This window comes from Plectropomus leopardus, chromosome 23 (genome assembly GCF_008729295.1).
Source record: "Plectropomus leopardus isolate mb chromosome 23, YSFRI_Pleo_2.0, whole genome shotgun sequence".
Lineage (NCBI taxonomy): Eukaryota > Metazoa > Chordata > Actinopteri > Perciformes > Serranidae > Plectropomus > Plectropomus leopardus.
The window spans coordinates 3,758,753-3,784,422 of NC_056485.1; the positions used below are offsets into that span (position 1 = coordinate 3,758,753).

The 25,670-nt window shown below is 38.1% G+C and overlaps 1 protein-coding gene and 1 non-coding gene across 2 annotated transcripts; both read right to left on the bottom strand.

The window, feature by feature from the left end:
• Positions 1 to 8,145: 8,145 nt before the first annotated feature.
• Positions 8,146 to 16,526, bottom strand: snapc2 (small nuclear RNA activating complex, polypeptide 2). The gene is made up of 6 exons (XM_042512806.1): positions 16,159 to 16,526; positions 15,208 to 15,381; positions 14,799 to 14,937; positions 12,235 to 13,074; positions 11,175 to 11,263; positions 8,146 to 9,823 (listed from the first exon to the last, which is right to left on the bottom strand). Exons 1-6 carry the CDS (start codon positions 16,366 to 16,368, stop codon positions 9,530 to 9,532), a joined length of 1,746 nt encoding a protein of 581 aa, XP_042368740.1. The 5' UTR covers positions 16,369 to 16,526; the 3' UTR covers positions 8,146 to 9,529.
• Positions 16,527 to 17,726: 1,200 nt separating this feature from the next.
• On the bottom strand, positions 17,727 to 17,808 carry trnal-aag. Its single transcript has one exon. It is a non-coding gene; the product is annotated as a tRNA-Leu (tRNA).
• Between the last annotated feature and the right edge of the window lie 7,862 nt (positions 17,809 to 25,670).

Genomic DNA, 25,670 nt, shown 5'->3' on the forward strand with positions numbered 1-25,670 from the left:
TATTAACAGCTTGGGGCTTTTTTGGGGGGGTATTCTTGTTTGTTTTTGTTTTTTTTTGGATCTGAATATTTCCTCCACTACTGTGTATTGTATCAAATATTGCAAACACTGACTTCAGACCAATGGGCAACACCAATAAGGCTAAAAACCAACACAAATTGAAATGACCTCAGTATTAACACATATCAACAAATACTTCACTTCAAATATGCCAAAAAAAATCATAGTTTTCTTTTCTTAAAATGTGGATTACAACATTTTATCTATACTACAGTTTGATCTGCATCGCCTGCAACCATTAAAAAACATCAATGATTACTGTAGCCATGAGAGAATGACACCAACTAAAATACTGGCCCTACAGCAAGTCCACTTTGGATCTGTACCAGGACCAGCCCCATGTCATCCAGGGAATGAGATGAGACTCTTTTTTCTGCTGCTCTAAAGAATTACAGTGCAGATGCTGTTGCCATTAATACAGTAAAGGGGCACTCAGAGAGTGCAGACCTCCACCCAGGCCAAATTTTCAGTGTTGCAAGATTGAAGGTGCAATAGCAGCATACCGCTATTATTCATGTCCCCACTGGATGGCTAATCAATGCCGCTCTGTGCTGCGCCCTACCCGAACTGGGTGTGCATGGGAGAGGCCAGGGTAGGGCCAGGGAATGGTATGTCCAAATCATGAGAAATAAAAAAGTAAAGGCCCCATTATGCAACAATGACTGTAATCTTAGAAATATCAGTTGGACTCAACAACTTGTTGGGATTTATCCTGCAAGTTTGTCTCATGATTTTTTCATACTAAACTTGACAAACTTAAAATATTCAAGATTCTGATTAAGGTTAAGCCTTAGGTAAGGACTTTTTTAGCACCATACCAAAACACATTACTTTACAAAAACAAAAATTTTAATTAGCCATATTGGGAGTTAATTTCAAAGATATTAATATGTGAACCATGTGTTTGTTTTTTTTAATATTCACCCAATGGAGATCAGGTCAGTAATGTTAAAATATTCATATCCATGGTCATTATAATTATGGGGTATACTTAATGTTAGAAACATCTCTTTGTGTTAGGCAATAAGGTCAACAGTTGCAAACTACAAACTCCAAAATAAAGATGAGTCTGCACCTCCCACAAACTTAGTAGGATTTATTGCAGTGCAAGCTCAGTGCATCTAGTGAACTGGGTTGTAACTGATAGTGTGTTTCTTCAGAGAGTGATATCTCTATATTACAACATGCCACCTGGATCAGAAATGTAGTGAGAAGCATATTTTTATGGTTTTGCTGAAGCAGTGGTTGGAAGAAGTACTCAAAGATTGTATTCAAGTAAAAGTAACAATACCATAGTGTTAAAATACTAAGGTAACAAAAAATCATTGTCAAGTAAAAGTACAAAAATTTTAACATTTTTATATTAGTGAGAGAAAATTACATGTCAGAATCAAGTAGCAATTATCAGGAACAGTTAATGTTGACTATTCTGCGGTGTCTCAGGACCTTTGCTGTTCTTGATTAACATGCTGCCCGTGGGATTCATCATCCGTCAGACTGATGCGACTCTATGCTGACAACACAGAGCTGTAAGTGTCTGTGAGGGCTGATGACCCAAAAACTTTGTCCGGTCCAACAGGGTGTCAGCCATCAACGAATGGATGAGCAAGAACTTCCTCAAGCCAAATGGAGATAAGATCTTCCTGGCTGACCCCAAAAATAAGAACATTTGGCCTCTGAGACACAACCTCAAGTAAGAAATCTCGGTATAATTTTAGAGTCTGATCTCAATTTTAAAGCCCATTTTAATTCATTGACCAAAACTGTATTTTATCATTTAGATAATACGACAAAAGTGAGACCTCTACTGAGATAGCAAGATGCTGAGAAGGTTGTTCATGCATTTGGATTTGGTCATCTTGGTTATTGAAACACTATCCCACCTAAAGCAGCAATTGCAAAATTACAGATGATTCACAATACTGCTGCCAGTTGTAATAAAACATAAAAAGAGAGACCATGTAACTCATGTTTTATGTAACCTACACTGGCTCTCAGTATCTTTTGGAATTTATTTTAAAAGTCAGTCTATCAGTTTTTAAGGCAATAAACAGCCTCTCTTATATCATGGACTCACTATTGTTTTATGATCCTCCACGAACCCTGAGAACTTCCACAACTGTTGGTTTGATTTTTCCCAAAGTCACTACAAAAACCTTTGGGGATGCTTCTTTTAGCTACTATGCCCCCAAAATATGAAACACTCTGCCTGTAAATATTCAGCTTACTGACTCAGTGGATACTTTTAAATGAAAACTCTATATATTTCTTAGAATATCATGATGTAATTTTAAGCCCATATCACCCACCTCCAATCAAAACTCTAACTGATCTTAAATCAGTTGTGAAAATAAAATACAAATACACACACATTCCAGTTTAAAAGACTTTTTCAAAAGGTGGCCTTATTTCAGAATTACTAAATGACTTAAACCAACAAAATCTGAATGCTACCCATTAACACATGCACAGTCAAAACAACCATTAAAGGGAAAATCCATTACAAAAACGAGAGCAGATTTGTGATTTTTGATAGAACAGAATAGAATAAAATGGAATTGAATTTAACTGTATTGCATTCAACTGAGAAGGTTTCCATTGTAATAAGCTGACATTAAAAAAACAAAAAAAACATTGAGCCCTGTTCATGGAAGAATTCTGAGATTTTTATGAGTTTTACAAAAAGTCTCACAAATCTTACCAACAGCAGAACATAAGCAGACGAGTAGAGCAGAGATAATCAGGAAATTTGAAGAAAATGCCATGACCCGCAGCGGTGTACGTCAGGAATGACAGACCCAAATCCAAATGTTGAAAAGTGGAAATGGCCACCTCAACAAATATATGGACGTAAGCTCTGTAGAGCTGTCAGCACAAGTGGATAAGCTCTTTGTGAAGGCATACACCCAGTTTAAAGGTGTATAGTAATTGCAGATGGCATGACTGGCTGAGATAAGAGCAATCATGGTCCAGTATAAAACCACTCGAAGATGATACAGTTATTGTTAATGGCTACACACCTTTTCTTCTCTTTCTCCCATAATTTCCTTTACACTCTATGTGTACTGTTAGTAATTTCGTCGCTGGAGAAGAGGAAAGAACAAAACAAACTCAAACTCAACAAATTCAAGTTAATAGTAAAAAGGACCATAGCATGTGATATATGTGACTACTTATAACGCACTTGCACGATATCTGCAGCAAGATGCCACAACCGTCCAAACCACTAAAAGCACCACCAACACTTCCAAATAAATAAAAGAAAGCAAATTTAACACATCTGATAGAAAGGTGAATGGAAATGTCCGCACTTGGCCTTGATCCACTAACAGATTCCCACATCTTCAAATTCATCAAAACAGTTTTTAAGAACGCATTATCTTAAGAAAACTATGAATTATCTGAAGTCTAGATGGGTCATTTTTCATCTAAAAAATATCAAAACTGATTTTTTAAAATTGGTGACATAATGACAGATTAGAGTAAGGACATTCACATGGGACGCTGTTATGTTATCGTTTGATTGAAGGTGAGGTCACATGGTGACCATGACATAAGATCTCCACGACAACTAGGCAAACACATCTATTAATGATGACACTGGGGTGTGGTTGAAAGCTGTGGAAAAAGCTAAAAAGTGGACCTCACTGCTGCTTTCTGGACCTTATACCTTTTGATTCTTTTCCCTTTTTTTGCGTTATTATGGATTTTTTTCACAGGCCTCTGCAGTTAATGCTCATTTGCTCTGATATAAAAAAAAGAGCATCTACAGGTGGTGATGAAATCACAGCCAGGTGTTGGCATGAGTGCTTGTTCTCAGCGAAGGTGTGTGTGTTTATCTGGAGTTAACAGTGGCTTAAGATGGAACACACCTTATCTGAGCGCAGAGATAATATACTGTATAAAGACATGCAGAGCTTTTGGCTAATATATGGTATGTGACTCCACAGTACACAGCCCAGCTCGTCACTGCTGACACTAAAGGGTCAAAGGTTTATAGCAGAGCTGTTTAAAAGTGAGGTGGAACCACAGGGCGGGGGTTAGTGAAGAAATAGTAACTTCTGTTTTTCCAGGGTGGGATCACGTTCGAATTATTAGTCACTAAAGCCTGACATAGCCCCCAGTTATTAATAGAACACATACATTAATTAATCAGTATAACCATGAATACTGTACATATACCAAGTAACAGTGGAACTATACATGTACAGATTTATTTCAGAAATCAGCTTGTTTCAGGCCCATTGTGACATAGGTTAAACAGAAAATAACTCAAAAACAATGTTGATATAAAGTTATTGTATATATATATACATATATATATATATTATTTATTTATTTATTTATTTTTAGGTCTTTGGAATCTGTAGCTATTCCTGTTCATGCTCCACACATTTCTGTGACAGTGATGTGGCGAAAAATGAAACAAACACACACACACACAGACACACAGACACACACACACACACACACACACACACTGCACTACATATTGGACCCAAAATGATGAGAGCAAAGCAAAAGAAACAGTGATGCTGACATCCACACTGATATATGGCTTCTGATGGATACAATATTAAATAAAACTGTATTTAAAAAAGTATTTTATAGTTTATATATCATCTCTAGGCAATAAGTTACCCTTAAGGGTTAATTATTTTACCCCTAAGGGTAAAATTATTTTACGTGCTTTTCGTTCCTCAGTTTTTTTTCATATGTTTCTGTTTCCCGGGAAAGTGAATGACACACTGCTCTTTGTGATTGCATAATCAGGATTTCAGTTTTAGTGACCCAAAGATAAATGTTGCACAATATAAATGTTATAAAGCAGTAAAACAAAACAAGAAAAACCGTGCACTCCCTCCCAGCTATGACATCATGGCAGGCTATTTTTATCATTATCGTCAACACAAGCTGAGTGTCATGGCAATGCCGCTCCGGCTCTACTGCACCTTCAGCTTTTAACAGCACTTTTGTTTCCCTTTTGTCATCTGAAAGCCATATTTTAATAAAAATGATTAATAAAGCAAAAAGAAAGTCAAAAGTGCCTCTTCAGCAGCAGAGTGAGCCTCCGATCTACAATCTGCATCACAAATCATTCACTACAGAGCAAATTCCTGCAAGTTGCTTAAAATGCCTACACTTCTTTTTATCCTGTTAGACAATTGTGTGAAATTCGGTCATAATTAGCGTATGAAATCTTGAGTTTTGGCCAAAAACACGTTTTGTGAGGTCACAGTGACTTTCAATCACCTAATTCTAATCCATTCATCCTTGACGCAAAGCGGCCGTTTTAGCCAAATTTGAGGAAATTTGCCTCATTCTTGAGATATCACCTTCACGAGAATGACAAGAATATCTGTTCACATCACACATATTTTATATTTCTAATTTTACATACTTTGCATTGTAGCTAAAGCTACATATTTTTTAGATTTTTACATGGTTTACACACTCAGCACATAAACATATTCATAATCCTAAATATACTAGTGGTAATTGTATGTTGTTATTATTACTGCATTTACATTTTATATTTTTACACATATTTCATACTTGGCACATTATACGTACATGTGTACTAGACCATAATAGCTGAGACCAAGACCATGTAAAAACAATTTTCTCAATCGACTTGAGAAAGGAAGTTTTACATCCAATCAAATTTGTGTGGTCTCAAATGGACTTGATTAAAAATCCGATTTGTCCAAGACAGAGACAAGACCAAGTCAAAATGCGATAACACTAATACATACTTTTAATTTTTTACATATTTATGTACAAGTGCTACTTGTTTGTATTATTACTGTGCTTCTATTTTATATTTTGCATACTTTGTGCTGGTACTTCTTTCTGCTTTCTATAATTTTATATGCTCGGGATCAGAGCAACTGTAACAAACCACTAGTTCCCCTCAGGGACCAACCATTTCTGATTCTGATTCTTATCAGTGATTTTGGGCCGGCCCTGACAGTGGCTGCTCCATGACACACAGAGCAGGGAATACAGCTCCTCTTAGAGTAACATGAACTTTTCACGCCACATTAAGTTCAAATCACTACACTGAAAATGACCTAAAGGGGTGTGTTATATTTCAGTGTTGTCCAGCAGAGCTCTAAGCCATGATTGGATAGTTGATTTTTTTTCATTTCGGTATAGAGAGGATGCTGATCATTTACAACTAAGACTTGAGTACAGACATGTATGTATGTATGTATGTATGTATGTATGCACCACAGGAAGTCCTCTCCTCTTATGACAGTTAAACTTTACAACTCATTGAGCTTCTGCAGGGAGAATATCTCTGATCTGTTTTTCTGTATTATTATCAGCAAAACTCTCTGCCTTACAAAGAACTATTGGTCAAAATGAGCTATATCATGGACAATCACTGAATATTTGGAATTAAACATAAACACTTCACGTCTGCACTAAATTGTGATATTGTAAATACATATCTGCAGAAGTGTACTGAATTCACTTGAGAGAAAAAATTCTGAATCCTGAATTATCAGGATTATTAACCTGAATTTTCAGAAAACAAAAGCAGACTTTTTTTCCCATTACAATCTAGATTATAATCTCATTAATTCAGAATAATAATTTTATTTTTTTCATTAAGTGAATTTATTATGCATAATATATTTTATTTTATTTTTCTTTTGTTTTTCTACACCTGCTGCACAACCATCTCCCTCTAGATAAACAGAGTTCTATCTTATTATGGCCGTTCTATGTTGTTCTCCACTGAACACTAAAAATATAAAACTCTAAATTTGTTTTCTGTGTTATAATTTGGTTTTACTGCGGCACGGGGTGAATTCATGACAAAGTGAAAAACAATACATTCAGTTATCACAACAAAAAGGTCAATAGTTGTCATTTAGCATCATTTTAATTCTGTCGATAAATGCATGCTATAAAATGGACATATAGGACAACGTGTGTTGTCTTTAACTTTATTTGTATGATTATTTTTAATTGTAGGCATTTTCAATCTCCCATACTGAACATATACTCATTTTTAACCCTCTGAAACCTGAGCCACTTTGGCTTGATTTCCGTCAAAAACACTGAAAGAAGCTACATAATACAAGAAATGTACACAAAAGACAAGAAAAAATAAACAGAACAAAACATGAAAATTAAAAAATATAAATGAAAAACAATTAATAAATATGTAAATGAAGTAGTTGGTAATAATTATAACAATGATACATATAGCTTTCTGGGCATTTTCCCACATTTTTTTTATTATCGTCTAATACTTTTTCTCTCTATACAAATTCTCACATCAATTTTTTTTCTCAAATTTCATGCAATTTTCAGGACTTTTTTTTGCCAAGTTGCTCATTGCCTTTTAAGCTATGTTTTCAAAAGAAATCAAACCAGTTTTCCAGATTTCAAAGGTTAAAACTCATGTGAAAGGTGTGTGGACACAGCACAAGAAAAGTGATGCTGTTCTGGGTTTCAAAGGGTTAAATCTGGAGGTCAGTTATTTGAATCAGTCCAGTCATTAATGGTAGATTTCTTCATAGGTTTTAATACTTGATTCTACAGTTAGTTTTAAGTCAAACGGAAAAAGTATTTAGCTTTGGTACCCAATGGGACCGTCCTCCTCCAAAAGCCCATTTGAAGCCTGTAAATGGCTTTGGCTGCCACCTAGTGTCACTGCAGTGCAACTGCCAGGTGAGATTTTAACTCACACACAATCTTTTCCTAATGTACTTTTATAGTACTGGTTGCGACAAAAAATACAAACTGGTAAATCTAAGTTCCTTTGGATTCTCAGTGCCGCTGAACTACTGCTCACCTCTACAAAAACTTTCAGGCTGGAGTTTCTCTGCTGATGGCAAATCAATACTTCACCTCCAGGGCCCGCTTTGATAATACACACACCCTGCGCACAAAATGTGCTTTTCAAACAACATTGATTGTGACAGTGCACCTGGTGGAAATAGCATGTATGTTCTCCATATGCCAAATATGGTAAAAATGACATCATCAGGTGGAAAATAGTCAAAATGACAATTCCAAGGCCCAGAATGACACCCAGAAATAATACAGTCGTGTTCTTATGCTTTGGTGGCTGTGGGATCAAACATTGCAGTTTGAATGGGTTTCAATGGAGCATTTTTTGCACTTAACAGTATGAATGCAACAATTAAGTTTACACCGTGTATTTCAGATTTATTGCAGGAGCTGAGCTGGAAATTCCCTCTGCCCAGATTTTAGAATGGGACGGACAACCCAAAAAGATAATGAATGGATTAGGTCTTAACATACGCAGAGAGTATTTTTGATAATGAAATAACCATTTTAGTAATATTTGAAGCTAAAATAGGAAAAAAATAGGAAAATCCACCACTTCTGGCTTTTGACGTGAGCATTGCTGAGTCTGTGTTACAGTAAACTGAGTAAAATGCTGAGAAATTGCAACAGGCATGTTACACTATTTTCTGACATTTTCTAACGCAAATGATTAATTAAAACATACTGACCCAGACCTTTTATCACCAATTCTAGTCAGTTCATCCTTGAGTCCAAGTGGACGTTTGTGCCAAATTTGAGTTAATTCCTTCAAGACCTTCTTGGGATATTGCCTTCACAAAGTGAGAGAGATGTAAGGTCACACTGACCTTTGACCACAAATTTCTAACCAGTTCATTGTTGAATCAAAGTGGATTTTTTTTAACAAAGTTAAAGAAAATCTCTCAAGGCTTCATTGAGATGGCACTTTCACTGGATGCAAGGTCATGTGGACCTTGACTTATGACCTTTGACCACCAAAATCTAATGAGTTTACACTTGAGTCTGAAGGAACATTTGTGCAAAATCTGGAAAGAAAAAAAAAATCCCTCGAGGTGACAGTAAGACATCACGTTTATGAGAATGAGACACACAACCCAAAAACATAATGCAAAGCTAAAACAAAGCTACATCGTCATCCGACTCTAGCTGATGGGTTTCAAGATTGTTCTGCCTCACTTTGAACACAGACTGTTTACCAGCAACCTAGGCTTGCTGAAACACTATTGGTCGACATTATTCAGACTACATACAGAAACCAAAATCTTGTCCCATTGCTTACAGATTCTGCATTCATGTCGAGTTATCTTTTTAAAGAGTTTAATCAGTGTTTAATGTCTTCAGAACTGAACAAGAACTTTGCCTGAATAAAAGGGAAATGTCTGAAATTGACAGAATTCTGATTTAAATGAGAAACTATCCGATCAGATAAGACACTATCTGATCAAAGAAGTAAAAAACAAGACAATGAATCTGAGCGGACATTCGATACTGGAGCTTCAGTTGGGAACTCGGGTTCCATCCTCAAGCCCTGACCGAACAGTAAGCAAACAACCTGGAGCTCAACTCTAGAATTAGTATAAAAATAAATTACTATAGAAAATAAACAAACATGCTATACAAACTATTGCACATCAGTTTGACACTCCTTGAACTGGAGCTACTTGCGCTTCAGCAGTTTGAGTGGCACCATGAAAGGGTTGAGGGGAGGGGGGCTGAGTCTGTTACTGCTCCCTGCTGATTGGCTCTCAGCGTCACCCGGCGGCAGCGTCTTCGCACTGATGTCAGTGACATCACCACCATTGGATGTCGCCACAGAGTTCTGCTGACCGTTTGTTTCGTTGCTGCTTGGACCGCTGGGTTCCTCTGTCTGAGCGCTGAGTCCTTCCTGCAGCTCTCTGAACATTTCTTCTGACATCTTGGAGTCAGCGGGGGAAGAGAGGTATCGGTACATCTGGAGGCAGGCAGAGGACGGCTGTCAGCTTAACTGGACTTTGGGGATTGTTGAATCAGATTTTAAAATGATAGTTTCTTCTGGTGGGGTCCTGTTGTTTTGCTGCAGGTCTCTGGTCTGTGTGTCGACACCAGAACTCCAAGACCTGTGACCTGAAGCTGTACCACCTAGTAAAGTCTTGATTCTAGGTCCTGCCTTGTGTTTCCAGCAGGTTTTACAAACCACAGCGTTTTCGTTGCATGCCATTTAAAGGCAACACGGCTCCAAATACCAGGACAGACATCTTCATTTTCATATGCTGTTTGATCGACCACTTCGGTTCAGTTGTAGGACAGACGATAATTAAAAAAGTGGAGCCATTATAAGGTAAATCTACCCCTATTTTAAGTCTTCAGGTCAATATTGTCTAGAACTTAAAATATCTTTAAATATAAGGGAAAAGTAATAAGAAACCCTTAGGACTCCCTTCAATATTACACATGCTCGTATCGCTGCACACAAAAGCAAGCCTTAAAAAATATTATACATTATTATTTTCTTTTTTCATTGATATCAATTTTTTACCCAGCGACAGTCCTTATCATAAATATGAAATATTCATTAATTTTCAGAATTGTAACCCTTTAAATGCAAGGTTTTTGTCAGGATACCACTATGTTTCTGGCTGAAAAAAAAACAAACAACCTAAACATTTTTTCCATATACTAAATTCTAAATATATTTTTGATTATCACAGCCTGGAATATGTCATTTATTTGCAGCAACTGTGATTGTGACAGTGTACCTAGTAGGAATAGCATGTATTTTCGCCATATGCCATATATGGTAAAAATGACATCATTGAGTAAAAAATAGTCAAAATGACAAATTCCAAGGCAAAAGCCCAGAATGACACCCAGAAATAATATAATGCATGTTTTTATGCTTTGATGGCTGTGGGATCAAAACTTGCAGTTTGAATGGGTTTCAGTGGTGCATTTCTTGCAGTCCGAATGTAACAATTTAGTTTACACAGTGTATTTCAGAGGAGCTGAGCTAGAAATTCAAAGATCAAACAAAAATACACAATCTTGCCGAAATTTATGCCATGTGTGAACGCAGAAAAAATTCTGAAATAAATAATGAAAAGTGTGTAAAATGTGCCTAACAGTCCCTAAGGGTTAACAAGGTGTTTTTCTTACACTTATTACCAACACAAACTGTGAGGACAGCCTGACCTCTATAGGCCTTGAAGGGGCACAAAATTAATTAAGGAACAACACTCTCACCTCCAACCACTCAGACAGAGCTCTGTGTTAGCTACTGTACATTATAAAAAGTGACCAGCTAAGCAGTGTGTAGTAAGTTGTACCTTTATCAGATGTTTGTGCAGTTTGTTGCAGTCCAGCAGGGGGAGCTCCTCTGGGAGAGACATCAACAGGTCCAACACTACAGCACTCTCTGGAGAACACAAGATAATATCAGAAACTTGGTTAATTTTAATGCAGCGGTGGGAAATGCCTCACAATGTTTAAGTTGCTTTTTAGAAACATGGACAGTAACCAAAACATTTGGAGGCCATATAGACCATAGTCCAAAAAAAAAAAAGAAAACATAACTGGAGTCAATGCAGTTTCCAGCAGCCTTTGAGGCTTCAAATGTAGGTGTTTTGTAGTAACCTGTCAGTGTCATTATGGAAGGTTTTTTGGCTTAAAACATCAATGTTTTGTTGTGACCAGTCAGTGTAATTCCAGTGGCTTTTTAGGCTTCAAACATTTTTAAGCTCTAAATGTAGGTGTTTGTAACGATTCTTCAGTGTTATTCAAGCAGCTTTTTAGACTCTTAACAGTGGTGTTTTATAGCAATCTGTCAATGTTATTCCAGCGGCATTTTAGGCTTAAAACATGGGTGTTTTGAAGCTTTTTAGGCTTTAAATGCAGGTGTTTTGTAGCAATTCTTTCCCGACGGCTTTATAGGCACTCAACTTTGGTGTTTTGTAGGGAACCTTCAGGGATTTTCTACGAGCTTTTCAGGATCCAATGTGGATGTTTTGTAGTGACCCATCGGCGGGAATAATGCAATGAAAAGCACAACATTGCTGCATTTCCAGTGGGTATTTGTGCTTCAAAAGACGGATATTTTAAGCGAAATGTAATCTTTTCCTAACCACAACCAAGTGTTTTCTTTTCCTAAACCTACACGATAACCACAGCGTTGTTGAAACCTAAAGTTGTAACATCCACTAAATAATAACAATCAAATGTAGCTTATCTCTGGTTTGCAGAAATGTACATGCCAGCATTTTTTTTGGTGACTGATCTGCACTGATCATGTGCTGTATTTTTAATGTGACTACAGATGTTTTAAATATGTCTCAATGTTAACATTAAAATACACTTTAAAACAACACAAGCAGTGACTGTCTGACTGACCCATGGGTGTGAGACTGCAGTCCTCATTGGGCTTGTGGTTAACACTCAGGTAGCGATAGATCCTCTCAAAGTCCACTACGCCCTTGACGCCAAACACCGGGGGACTGTCTTCTGTGGCATAGTTGTGACCAAACTTGGCGTGAAATGCTGCGGCAGAGGTGGAGAATGGGGGCGCGGAGTTGGAGGGGGACGCATTTGAGGATGATGCATTGCTGGGGGCAGGAGTTTGGCTGGGTATGGGAGGCGTGGATGAAGTAGATTTTGATGTAGAGGTGGTGAAGCGTTGCTCTAAGGGCTGCTGGGTAGTCTGGGCTGCAGAGCTGCCACTCTTGGTCTTTAATAGAGCAGGAGAGCCAGAAGTGGGTGTGACTTTTCCTGTCAGTGCTGTCACAGTTTGTGAGGATGTAGAAGGTGCATTGAGCTTTTTTGCTGCCTTTGGCTTGCAGGTGGCAGCAGACTGAGAGGTGGAGGCAGCTGCAGACTGAGAGGTGGAGGTGGAGGCAGCTGCAGATTGAGAGGTGGAGGCAGCAGCAGACTGAGAGGTGGAGGTGGAAGAAGACTGAGAGGTGGAGGTTGCAGTGGACTGAGAGGTGGAGGCAGCAGCAGACTGAGAGGTGGAGGCAGCAGCAGACTGAGAGGTGGAGGCTGCAGTGGACTGAGAGGTAAGGATAGCAACAGATGAGGTTGTAGCTGATATCTGTTGTTGTGGTGGAGACGTTTTGCTGTTCAGCACTCTGATCACTTTGGATGGTGCTGGGAGTCTTTTGGCCGGGCCCATGGCTGGTGCTGGAGTCTTGATTACTAAGACAGGAGCAGTTTTGTCGGTGCCAGGATGCTCAACTAAAGGGAGAAAAATATCTACATTATAACATTATGGCTCTCTTCAGTATTACACACACTCGTAATGCTCTGCACACAAAAAGAGTTTTTCAAAAATCAAGCTTTAAGAAATATTATACATTATTATCCTATACTTTCTATGAGTTCATTTTTTAATCATCGGTCCTAAACATAAATATCAAATATTGATTAAATTTCAGAATTGTAATCCTTTAAATGCCAGTATTTTTGTCATGAAGCCACTATGTTTTTTTTTTTTTGCAAAGTAGATTTCTTTTTAATGATCACAGTCTCAGATATGTCAATGATTAGCAGCAACATTAATTGTGACAGTGCACCTAGTGGAAATAGCATGTATTTTCTCCATATGCCAAATATGGTAAAAATTACATCGTCCGGTGGAAAATTGTAAAAATTATAATTCAAAAGCAAAAGACCAGAATGACACCCAGAAATAATACAATGCATGTTTCTATGCTTCGATGGCTGTGGGATCAAAAATTGCAGTTTGAATGGGTTTCAATTGTGCTTTTTTTTAACTTAACAATCAGAATGTAACAATTTGGTTTACACAGTGTATTTCATACTTATTGTACGAGCTGAGCTGGAAATTCCAGCATTAAACAAAAATACACAATCTTGCCAAAATGTGTGGCATATGCATGAACACAGCCAAAATGATCAAAAAATGAAGAATGATGAGTGCGTAAAAAAAGTCCCTGAGGGTTAAAACTGCAAAGTGCTCTTAATATCACAGTAACATGGAGGAACACTGCAATACATCTGAGTATGGGTCAGAGAGTATGATTCAAGTGACATTTGTCTTTGAAAAGTCAATCAAATGACTACAAAGAAACACAAATTACCACAAATAGATGCAAGTGGAAAGTTCACAAATTCATGGTATCAATATATAGTTAGTAGGGATGTCAACATCTGCACGTGTAAACGGGTACACGCATAACAAATCATAACCGTTCAGAAAAATCAATAACCGTTTACACGTCATTTTTTCCTCTCCTCCTCCTCGTTCATTTCTCACCAATAGTATTTTTAGGGGTGATAATGTTGCCTGAAAGCTTAAGATAATAACATTAACTAACTATACGCTTAAATGTTCCCACTAATGCAGTTATCCGCATACATAATAGATGCACAGGTGGCAATGTTAAGTTGATATTAAAAAAAAAAAACGCAGCCACAGCCAGTGTTGCGTCACTTCAAGTTGACTCGGGGCCGCATGGACAACAAGCAACAAGCGATGAACAAGCGGAGCTTAAAAAAATATATTGTACAAAAATGAGCAATAGTTAAAACAATGATTAAAAAAGAAGGTTAAACCTTTTCCAGCTTTCACTTGTACGTTTTCTTGTCTGTCAAAATTGATGATTTTATTTTCAACTCATTTTACTTTCTGTCATAAGTAGGTCTAAGCCTTAAATGGTGAGATGGATTGCCTACTTTTTAAGTTCTGTTCGCTGAATAAACGTTTTTGTGCGATAACCAACTACTGGAATGGCTTTGATTTAATGAGATTAGGAGGTATTTGAATGGAGACAGAACCATCTAGTGGTTATATAGCGCAACTGCGATAGAAAAAGATCATAAATCGTGTAACTGGGTACACGTCGGTTAGAAGTCCCGTTTACACGTGTAGAAAAAATTGGAAACGTTGACACCCCTAATAGTTAGCGTGATAGCACAGAGGATCTTAGGGTCTGTACCTCTGACCGGTGCATGGGGCATTGGTCTGAAAGGGATGGTGCGAGCAAAAGGCTTTTCTTTATCTCTGGGTGGTCTGTAGATCTGGGGAGGGTCACGGTTCCTCAGGGTGCGGGGCTCTGTGGACGACACTATCAGCATCTGAGAAACAAGAGGACAGGAGAGTGGAGAAAGATTCAAAGTGGTGCCAAACACACACAAATAATCAGCAGTATGTCCAGCTGGTCTGGCAAAACATCTCCTCTGTCCTGTCTGTTAATATGCTACTTAAGGTGCAATGTAAGTGCATCGTTTGTTTACGATCTAACCATCTATCTATTTATGCTTCTATCAGACTTCATTTGTAGCACTATTCATACAAATGAACTGCAACACAAAGTGCTTCATACAATATTATCTGGCAGGCAGTACCTGAGAGAAAGCAGTGGAAATGGGGTCTTCCAGGGTTCCAGTCGTAACAGAGGCCATGTGTGTCCACTCCTCAATCGGCTTTCTGTCATTCCTCTCTTCCAATTTCTTCTTCTGCAGCTGGGAGACGGCCAGTGAGATCACTTCATTCTTCAGGTGTTCCACCACAGACTGGATCTACATGAAGGAGGGGACAGTCCACGTCTTTTACATACAAACGCCGCGCTAAAGGGGGGCAGATTATCCGCCGGGCCGATTATCAAGGCTGATGTTTGGCATTTTCCTGATTATCAGCATTGGCGTTTTATTGTATTGACCGCAGGTAAAAATGAATAAGGCTTGTTTAAGAAGTGCAAAGAAAGTGTCAGCGTGGGAGGCATTTTTACTTTGAAAAACTACAGGGACCTATTTTTATGTACTTGTTTTTTTTAATTCAAATTTTTACTTGACTTTATGAAAAAGTGCATGCTGTTAAAAGTTTCAGTTTTGATCAAACATTTGCAGATAAAATGAATTAGGCCTATTTAAAAAATGCAAAGAAAGTGTCAGCATGGGAGGAATTTTTACTTTGTAAAACCTCAGGGAGCTTTTTCATATTAATTCATTTCAATTTTCACTTGACTTTACAAAAAAAAAGAAATGCTGTGAACTTTATCTATATTATGTTGAAAGTTTCGGTTTAGATTAAACATTTGTTAAAGGCATTTAAACAACGTTTGGTGTTTGTTATATTTCAGATTCAAAATTATGACAAAAAGATTTTTTTTTTGTAAAAGCATATCGGTTCTAAATATCTGTTATTGGTCAAATTAACTACTAATAATATGTATCGGCTCTGAAAAAAAATATCGGTCGCCCCCTGAAAAGCAACACAAAGCACTGTTTTCATTAAGGTGCTAACAAAATGTATGTTTTCACTGAAATAAATGGTTTCTAAACTTAACGTAACGTTACCTCTGAAGTGGACCGAGTAGACACGTGCGTTTTCAGGAAGTCATAGTCGATATCTCCCTTTCCTAATGTGGTCTTGCCGAGTCTTTTCAGGGCTTTCAGGAGATTCCTCTGCTCCCCCGGCTGCCACTGAGAGGACTTTTTCCCTGAAGGTGGTCCACTTTGCTGGTAAATGCGATCTGGTTTCTTTCGTTTCCGAGGAGGCGGCTTCATGTCGACTCACGTCGAGCACAAAAACTAAACCGACACAGCAACCACAACACTAACTCTGTCCCGAGTCTGTTACTCACAGGGTCAAACTTTCATTTTAATGTTAAACTAAATCTACAATGCGTGTCTTTACACAGAGGCGGACAAATACAACCGGCCTGAGTTCAACTGCGACGACAACGATACGTCTTCCGATGCGGTACTTTCACAATAAAAGCGTCATCTGGCAAATACTTGCAGATCAATTCATTTTTATTTTATTTTAGATTGCTAAAATCTAAACCACGTTTAGTTAATTTATCCAAATAAAATAATATTAAATAAAAAACAATTAAATCAAATTAAATGCTCCTCCAAAAAAATGTGGTGTTTTTTCCAACTCGTGAACTTTTTTTTTAATGAATAACGATTAACCCTTTGAAACCTGACATTACTGTTCTGGTGCTGCTTCAGATACCTTTCACAAGTATTTAAACCATTGAACTCTGATCAAATTTGTTGATTCCTTTCAAAAACATTTACAAAGGGCAATGAGCAACTTGGTAAGAAATTTTCCATAAACTGCAACAAATTAGTAGATTTAGATTTAGATTTTTTGTTTAAGATGGGGAAAAATGTCTAGGGAAAAAGAAAAAAGCTGAAGGAAAACTAACCTATTTATAATTAGCAAAATTACATGATTAAAATTATGTTACAAAATTAGATTTTAAAGTATTTTTTAATATTATAATTCCTTTTACTTTGTTTTTATTTTTACGTAATTTTCTTAAATTAAACATTTAATTACCCTTTAACTTTTACCTTAAAAAAATGAATCACTTACATGCAGATTTGATAAATGGCTTTATTGTTTATTGTTTGTTGGAATTAAACCGTAAAATGCAATATAGCCTTCATAACGTTTGGGTTATGATGGCAGTACACTCACACCTACAAGCTAATTTCATTTTTAAAATATGTACAGTCCGTGCAACAACAAAAAAGTGGACTGTCAATCGCACTTGAGCCTTTCTCATTTTAATTTGAAGCTAGTGGTCTAAATGCTTCCGGGTTGTGTCATAGACTTGGAAACTCTTCGCCCTGAGCTTTTTCTTCCAGGTATTGTTTTCTTATACGCTGTATGCATTTCTTGACAACCATGAAAATTATGGATTATATAATGTTAAAGAAAACAAGTTGAGGTCAAGAGATCTGCGGGATATGCAGACTAAATAGGAAAGGAAACACAAAATGGCAGCCATAATGAATTTGTAGAGCTACAAATAAATCGCTTGACGATTTTCATGCTTTTCCTGGCAACACAAGAATAAACCAAAAGGAAAAGTTAGTTTAGCATCTGTATTGCTTTCTCAAAAAGCTACTGGCAGCGGTGGGATTCGAACCCACGCCCCCGAAGAGACTGGAGCCTTAATCCAGCGCCTTAGACCGCTCGGCCACGCTACCGGTGAGAAAGTGGGGTTGCAATATAGGAATATGAACTCTGATGATATAGTTTTAGTTAACGTGTCACGTTTGGTGGTTTGCAATCTATTTCTAAATACTAGCATTTTATTAGAAGAGCATCATTATCACACAGGTGTGCTTCAGGATGGTCACGATAAAAGGCCAACTAAAAGTATGAAGTTTCGTCATTATAAACAAGATTTATTAGGATTTCACATGACTATAGTGCCCTAGATGAGCTTCCAGGAATTTTGCACAGATCTTTGCAACATTGGGCTGTGCATTATCATGACATGCTGCAACATAAGGTGATAGTGGCAGATGAATAAAATGACAATGGACCCATTGTCAGGTTATAATGACTGTATCCCTGTAAATTCAAATTGCAATAAAAAAAAAAAAAAAATCCTACATGTGTCCGCAGCTTATGCCAACCGATACCTTGAAACCCACCACCACCATGGGGCACTCTGATCCCAACATTGGTTATGGAAAACCTCTCGTCCACAAGACGCTATAAACACTGCATGCAGTTTGCCCAGTACTGTTTAAACTGGGATTAATATTTGAAGAGAACCCTTCTGTAAAGTGCACAAGGCCATAAAAGGTGAGAAATTGCACAGTCAAGTCAGTTATGATGACAAACTGCTGTCAGGTCAAGACCATGGTTAGGATGATAGGCAAGCAGAGGAGCTTCCCTGAGATGGTTTCTGACTGTTTGTGCAGACATTTTTTTGGTTGGCAAATCAATTGTTGGATCAGCTGTTGGGGCACTTGCTCTCAAAAGATATTGCAGGTGAAGATGCTGGATGTAGAGGTCCTGACCTGGTGCAGTTACATGTGGTTTGCGGTTGTCAGGTTGGTTGGACGCACTGCCAAATTTATTTTCCTAAACCTTGCATAAACACAACAAACATAGTTTAACATTAAGTTTGTAACTTTATGTTAAGTATGTAACGTGACGGTGCCCAACCATGTCTATTGTCCTAAACCTTAGCTACGCAACTTTATTTGCCTAAACCTATCCTTGGTAACTAATATTAAGTACATAATGTGACGATGCCAAACAATTTCTTAATTAAATCTATGTTACATAATTTGCCTAAGCCTTATCTATGTAATTTCAAATTAAGTAAATAACTTTTTGTTTAGTATGCAATGTGACAATGCCATTCTTGGGCTGCCAATTCATTAGATATCATACGCACTGTTGTACAAGTACACACTGAATAAGCAGAGCATATATTGGGGGAATAGTAGCTCCTACTGAGATTTGATCATATTATGGGCTAAATGGAAATAATCAACAGGGCTTATTCACAGCAGATGTAAAGGCGAAGTCACACAGAGTGGATGTGGGTATGTGTGTGTGTGTGTGTGTGTGTGAGAGAGAGAGAGAGAGAGAGAGAGAGAGAACCATAGGTTTTCATGGGCTATATATAGGCATTACTGTAAATTGTTGCCTGTATCTGCTGCCGGTGTGTGATATAAATGTATCACTTTTAATGAGTATGCTGCTTGATGTTTACTACTGAGAATTTATATGCTCATGAAAATGTTTGATCAGCTTGCAGTGTTGTGTGAATGAGCATGCATGCATGCATACATGTGTCTAATGTGTGCACTTTTGTGTTTAGGTGTGTGTGTGTGAATGAGCATGCATGCATACGTGTGTCTAATGTGTGCACATTTGTGTGTGTAGGTGTGTGTGTGTGTGTTTGTGTGTGTGTATGAGCATGCATGCATACGTGTGTCTAATGTGTGCACTTTTGTGTGTGTAGGTGTGTGTGTGTGTGTGTGTGTGCGTGTGTGTGCGTGTGTGTGTTTGGGTGCTCTGCAGTGGCTGCATGATGATGTTGGTGGATGAGTCACCCAGTCTTCACCACGTGACATCATGAATCACTGCACCTCTCCATGGGCAGAGCTGCAACCATCAACCACTCCACTCCTCCCTTCTCTCATCCCTCGCTCCCTCCTCCCTGCCTCTGCCCAGCCCTGTGTTACTTTTTCCTCACCCTGTCATCTGGCACGCTCTCCGTCTTCTCTGTTTCTCCACTTTCTATTCCCTTTTTTTCTTCCCAGCAGCCTTTGATTTGATTTCACTGTAGCCTTAAAACTAATTTTAACCTCATGTCTCAGTCCCGCTTTACTAATGCATGTCCTATCTCATCTTGTCACTTTTATTTCTGTGCATCTCTGTCACACTCACCTCCCAGCCAGTTTTACACATCCATTCATGTTGCTCTGTTCTGAGGTTAAATTACTGAACCTCATTTTAAGGTCTGTGGAAATCCTCGTCTGTAGGTCCAATAGTTTCTCAAACCTTCACACGGACCTGAATTTGTGGTTACTGGTGTGTGTGGGTGTTAGCGCACCCCTGCAGCCCACAATCAGTATCTCCTCCGATGGCTGCTCTAACCTCTAATCATCCTGCTGAACACCCCCGCCCCTGAGCAGCACGACATATCAAAGCAAGCCAAATCCTGCCTTCTGCTCCCTCCCACCTTTAATTACTGTCTGTGCTGTAATCGGCCCAAAGGACTATACAGGGATCACAGGGGATTATCTTTCTTAACCCTGGATGTGATTTATTTAGCATGATTTATTTATAAGGAGTGTCGTTTTCGCAATATACTACACCATTGAGGCATTATTGGCTTTAATTTAGTGACAGATACATTGGCAGTTCTAGCATGTTTGTTTATTTGAAGGTGCAATGTATGCACCAAGATTGGTCCAGTCTGCCCTCAGTACAACATGAGAGGATGAAGAACTTCACATTTCAGGTAACTACAACCCCCCGGTTAGTGGGGAAGCTCTTGGCAAGTGACCTTTATCACGATTCCTTTCAAACCAACCATTCCCATCACAGACTTTGAGATAGTGCCTTGTAGCAACTTCATTCCAGCCAGCACAAAATCCAGCACCAGGGGTCTAATCCAGGACTGTTCAGACTCCCCGCTAGATCAGCAGACTTTCTGTTGCTGCTGTCACACAGGTTAGATCCAGTACTGGGTGACCACCAGCCCAGTGAAACCCCCAGCACTTGGATTTGTGCTTGTTGGATTCAAATTGCTACAGCTGATAATTGAAGGTTTGTCTGCGGAGCTGCAGTCCACTGTCCTCCTGGGCCGATAGTGAGGTAAAAGGCTTGCAGGATGTGCTAATTAACTAATACTAGTCACATTTGTTAAGTGTTTTTTTTTTATGATTATGAATTTAGAATGTATAGACTAGAGAGTAGAAGATCAGCTAAAAAATGTTGATCGGTTCAACAATCTGTAAAAACCTGACATTGCTGTCATGAGATGACAGCCCAGTCTAATAGAAATACGTGAAATAGACATGAACTCTTAAAAATGGATTACACAGTGGGGGGTATGAAATGTTCTAAAGTAATGTGTTGGCAACACAAAAACAATGCCATTGCAAAGTCAGTGGCACATTTTTTGTCATGGTGGACACATTGATTAAGTATAAAGAGTGAGAAAGTCCATGTAGGGTAGCTGGGAGGGGTGGGTCCAACAAACATGGACTTTCAACGAGAACACCACTGTTTGTTTTTCGGTAAGCGACCAAATGTCAATGTGGTTGTGTCCCTTTTTCGGACTCTTCGTATCTGCACAAAGTACTTTATGTGAGCACTTCACATAAGTATGAAAAGTACTTTTCCTTAATTTGTCCATTTTTTTTTTTGTTTTACTTTTGCCTAACCTAGCTGCAACTGTTTCACAACAAATCTGTGGCCGTTTGTAGTAGACTAATGCATTGGCATTTTTTGTGTGTTGCTAGCACCAGTGGCCATGGCAGCCCTGATACAAATTGCTGGCCCCCCAAGGAAGACGTTTATGATAGCTGATATTAATGTCTTTAGGAGTCTTCAGTTTACTTAAACGAGACAATGACAACCATATCGCCATAACTTGTTGGGAAAGGGGAGTAAATCATGTTCCAAATTTAGGCTAAATTTTAACAAGGGAGCAACTGGCATGGCCATTTTCAAAGGGGTCCTTTTCTGAATGAAAATGGGTTCTATGGGTACCCACAAGTCTTCCCTAAATTTGAGGAGTCGTGCCCCCAGTCAATGTTTTGTTCCTTGCAGTCAATGTATTCCTTCAAATTAAAGCTGAAAATGTTTTAAGGAAAAGAACAACCAGCCTATTTAAAGAACATGTGGTTACATTGTAACCTTGGTTCTCTATGTGAAGAGACCATCTCTTCACTCCTTTGTATATTCCATATGTAAGGAGCTGGAGCTGTAAGGAGCTCTCAGTTCAATAGAAAAGTGTGGTTACATTGTAACCTTGGTTCTCTGAGTGAAGACACTCTCCAGCTCCATACATCTTAAATATGTAATAGTGTGGAGATAAAGTCTAGATATGAAAGAGAACAATGAATCATCTATCACATATGTGAAGAATTGTTGTGGATCTCTAAATGTTAACCGGTATTGTTAATGAGATTTGCTGCTTCAAAGGCCATCCATCATCCTTCTGTCCATGCATTTTATCATTCTCCAATAACTGCAATGTCCAGGACTATCATAATACATTTCACCCATATAATTATCCCATAGTACCTGGACATTTCAGTAACTCTGGTATTCACATTAGAAAACAAGAAGATTGTTAAAAACATAAACACCTGAGCGACTGGAATGTCCAGGTTCAGTGAGATGGCTGTCCAGGACTGTTGCTGTTTGCTCTCACACTCATGTAAGAATTGTCTCTGTCCACAATGAAGCGTTTTCGTAATAAAAATAGTTGACTTTATTGTTTCTTTATGTGTAGCAAAAGTAGTCATTGACATGCGCATATTTACATCCAGCAAACGCATGTTTATTACGATGGTTACAACAAGGTACATCTAGTAAGACCATGGACAACACTCGCCGCATACATGACTCAAACAGTGATTTTTAAGGTACACTGACGTCATTGTTTCTGTCATCTTTAAGATTTTTTTATGCTTTTTTTAATTGATGCTTGTATGTCTTCAAAGAAGCAAGTTTTAGATGCAAGTATACATAAACGTGCAGACACTGTACCCTCACCTCTGGTCTGTCGCTTCATATCTCAGCCCCTTTTTTCTCCCCTTCTCAATCTTTAACTTCCCTCTTGATCTCATAAAAAAACAAGAAATCATTAGAAATTACAAAAAGCTTTGTTTTGATTCCCATCTCCTCTGTTTAGTTCACTTTTTTTTTTTTTACAGCTAATGGACTCTTGTTGACTTTCTTTCCCCAGTATGAGATTGTCGATGCCATGATTCTGTTTTGGCTTGGCAACAAAGATGTTGAGATTTGCTCATCCCTTAGCAACAGATGACCACAAAGGTCAACAATACAGACAAACCAAAGAGCAACATCTGCTCTTGTTTCCAGTGACGCTATTTGAGAAAGAGGTAAACAGGGAGAAAAGGAAGTGTTTATTGATCACTGATTATCAGTAGCCATTTAAGTAAAGAAAGGAAATCTCTGCAGTACAATCCTTTTTTTGCACGTTAGAAAACATTTTTTTACAATCATTTTATAACATTGCCATCCAGCCCAAGCAATGAAAAATCCCTTTACCATTTTTTAAATTGTGAACTTTGTTTTCCCTGAATATGCTCAAACTGATCTCCCACAGGTATCAGTTCCAGAGAATAATTTCCATAATCTCATCTGCCTCCATTACAAAAGTGATGACAGTGTTTATTTCATGAATAAGATCAATGGTACAAAAGAAAAAGGAAAATATAAAGCATAATGTCAGTGGTGTCACAGTGACATGTAAGGCAGCCGATTTCAGCTCAGAGTTTGGAAACAACTTACAACACCTACAAATGTATGAAATGTATGATCAATGGTTGTGCAACATTTGCATAACATGAAAAACTATCACAATGAATTCTGAGTTGATTATGATCAATGAAAAAAAAATTGAATACTGAAACTGCACTGTGTGGTCCTCATTTAGCTGAAGGGAACTTTGGGGGCACTTTGGGGTGGTATAAATGTAACCAGGGACAGTATCTTTAAAGGACAAGGTTGGTTATTTTCTATATCACAAATATGCAATGCAAATGCAGAGCATAGACTGTATAAAATAATGGACTGTGGACTGGCATTTTGGATGTCTCCATCTTGTTGTTTCTTTTTAGCCAGAGGTGACACTATTTGATGATGAAGGGTAGGTCTGATTTGGTACCCTGCACACCGCCTGTCACTCAAAGGAGCCCTGCCCTTAATTGTTTTTAAGTATAAGCCTTGTAACATTTAAACGGGTGAGTTATATAAAAATGTATCTGTGTACATTTGTCATGAATGTTTAAATTAGCTAGAGAGACCTTATTATGTTTTGTACCAGACTGTAAACATGCTTATCTCTGCTGTAAAGTTGGGAATCTTAACATGATAGGGATCGACACCCTCTTGAAGCCAACCCCAAGTGGCCCTTAGGAGAAATGCAGTTTTTAGCACTTCCAAGTGGGCTTAACTTCTTGGCCCCGGATGTTTCTGTTTGGTGCAGAGCCAAACCAACAATTAACATATCTACTATTAAGTATAGTGTGTGTATGAAAGCCAGATATAATTTCTTTCTCTATGCCATAGAGCTCTGTTATTGTTCAAAATCTATGATCCCTAGACTAATCTTCCACTGAAAATAGTCCCAAACAAAGGCACCATTGTACATTGTGTGTGTAGAGATGTTAAACTGGTAAACTTCTCGATATTTATGCATACATAAGTGAGTGCAACACCATGAAAACCTTTGCTTCAGCGTGAAGAAAAGGTTTGGAACTGAAAGCCAGAGAGGGTAGTCCACATGTATTGCACACATTTGATGAAAGAGAATAAAATGTATAATAACACCAGCCTTATCCTTTAAAATACATGTGTTAAGTAAAAGATCAGTATGCCTCTATCACTGCATCCTCCTCTGAAGGCGTCAAAAGAATGCCATATAGAGTTTGGCCAGGGTTTGGCACCATAGCAACAAGGTAATTGAAGTTATGCAAAAGGATGAGTCATCCAAGCCATTATAGTGGTGTTAGTGTGGCTTCCACAGCCCTTTGTATGAAATATGCTTTTTGGTGTGTTATATTTCATTATAAAGAGCTTCGGTGGGTATATGTGAGTATACATGATGAGCAGGTGCTGTTCTGCTGAAATGTTTCTGCTGCATTTTTATACAAAGAACACAAAAATGATACATTTGCATCAAAATGTAGTCATTTTTTAAAAAATGAGATAGTGAATGGCTTCGGTGTGAGGCCATTCCAAGAGTGTGCATGATTTTGATTTCATCTCTAAGAGATGATAGGTGTGTCAGTTTATACACCATATGGCCAAAAGTGTATAGACACTGTATTGTGGGTATGTTTTTCCTGGACCCCTAGTTCCAATGAAGAAAAATCTTACAGCTCCAGCATACAGTGAGATTCCAGCTTTTTGTCAACAGATCTAGGATTGGACCTTTGGGATGAACTGGAACACCAATTGTGAGCCAGATCTTACCACCCAACATCATTTTCGGACCACCCTAAAGCTCCTGTGTGTCACGTGGCTGAAATGTTTGCAGTCCACATATTTTTGGCCCTGTACCATTTCAGACAGATTATGCTCATGAAATGTTTTTCAAATTTCCCTGCCTGAGATAACTACACAAATATTCTCTTTGTGTTTCGACAGTAAATTTCCATCAGACATCAAACTTTTCCCATCATCCATCACTGCCTACAACTCTGACTCTGAAACAGATTTTTTTTTAAAGGTACAGGTAACAACATATTTAAGCGTCCTCCTTTGTTGGCATTATAAAATGTCCAAATGGAGAATGTTGTCATGCGGAGTTTGGATGAAAAGTTCTAGCATGATA

What these genes read in the sequence shown, in the direction of transcription:
- snapc2 (XM_042512806.1), bottom strand. Translation starts at nt 16,368, where the DNA reads ATGAAGCCGCCTCCTCGGAAACGAAAGAAACCAGATCGCATTTACCAG. An exon ending in TTTCCACTGCTTTCTCTCAG is followed by an intron (nt 14,938 to 15,207) that starts GTACTGCCTGCC and finishes CTTGTTTCTCAG; the next exon opens with ATGCTGATAGTGTCGTCCAC. An exon ending in GCCCCATGCACCGGTCAGAG is followed by an intron (nt 13,075 to 14,798) that starts GTACAGACCCTA and finishes TTCTCCCTTTAG; the next exon opens with TTGAGCATCCTGGCACCGAC.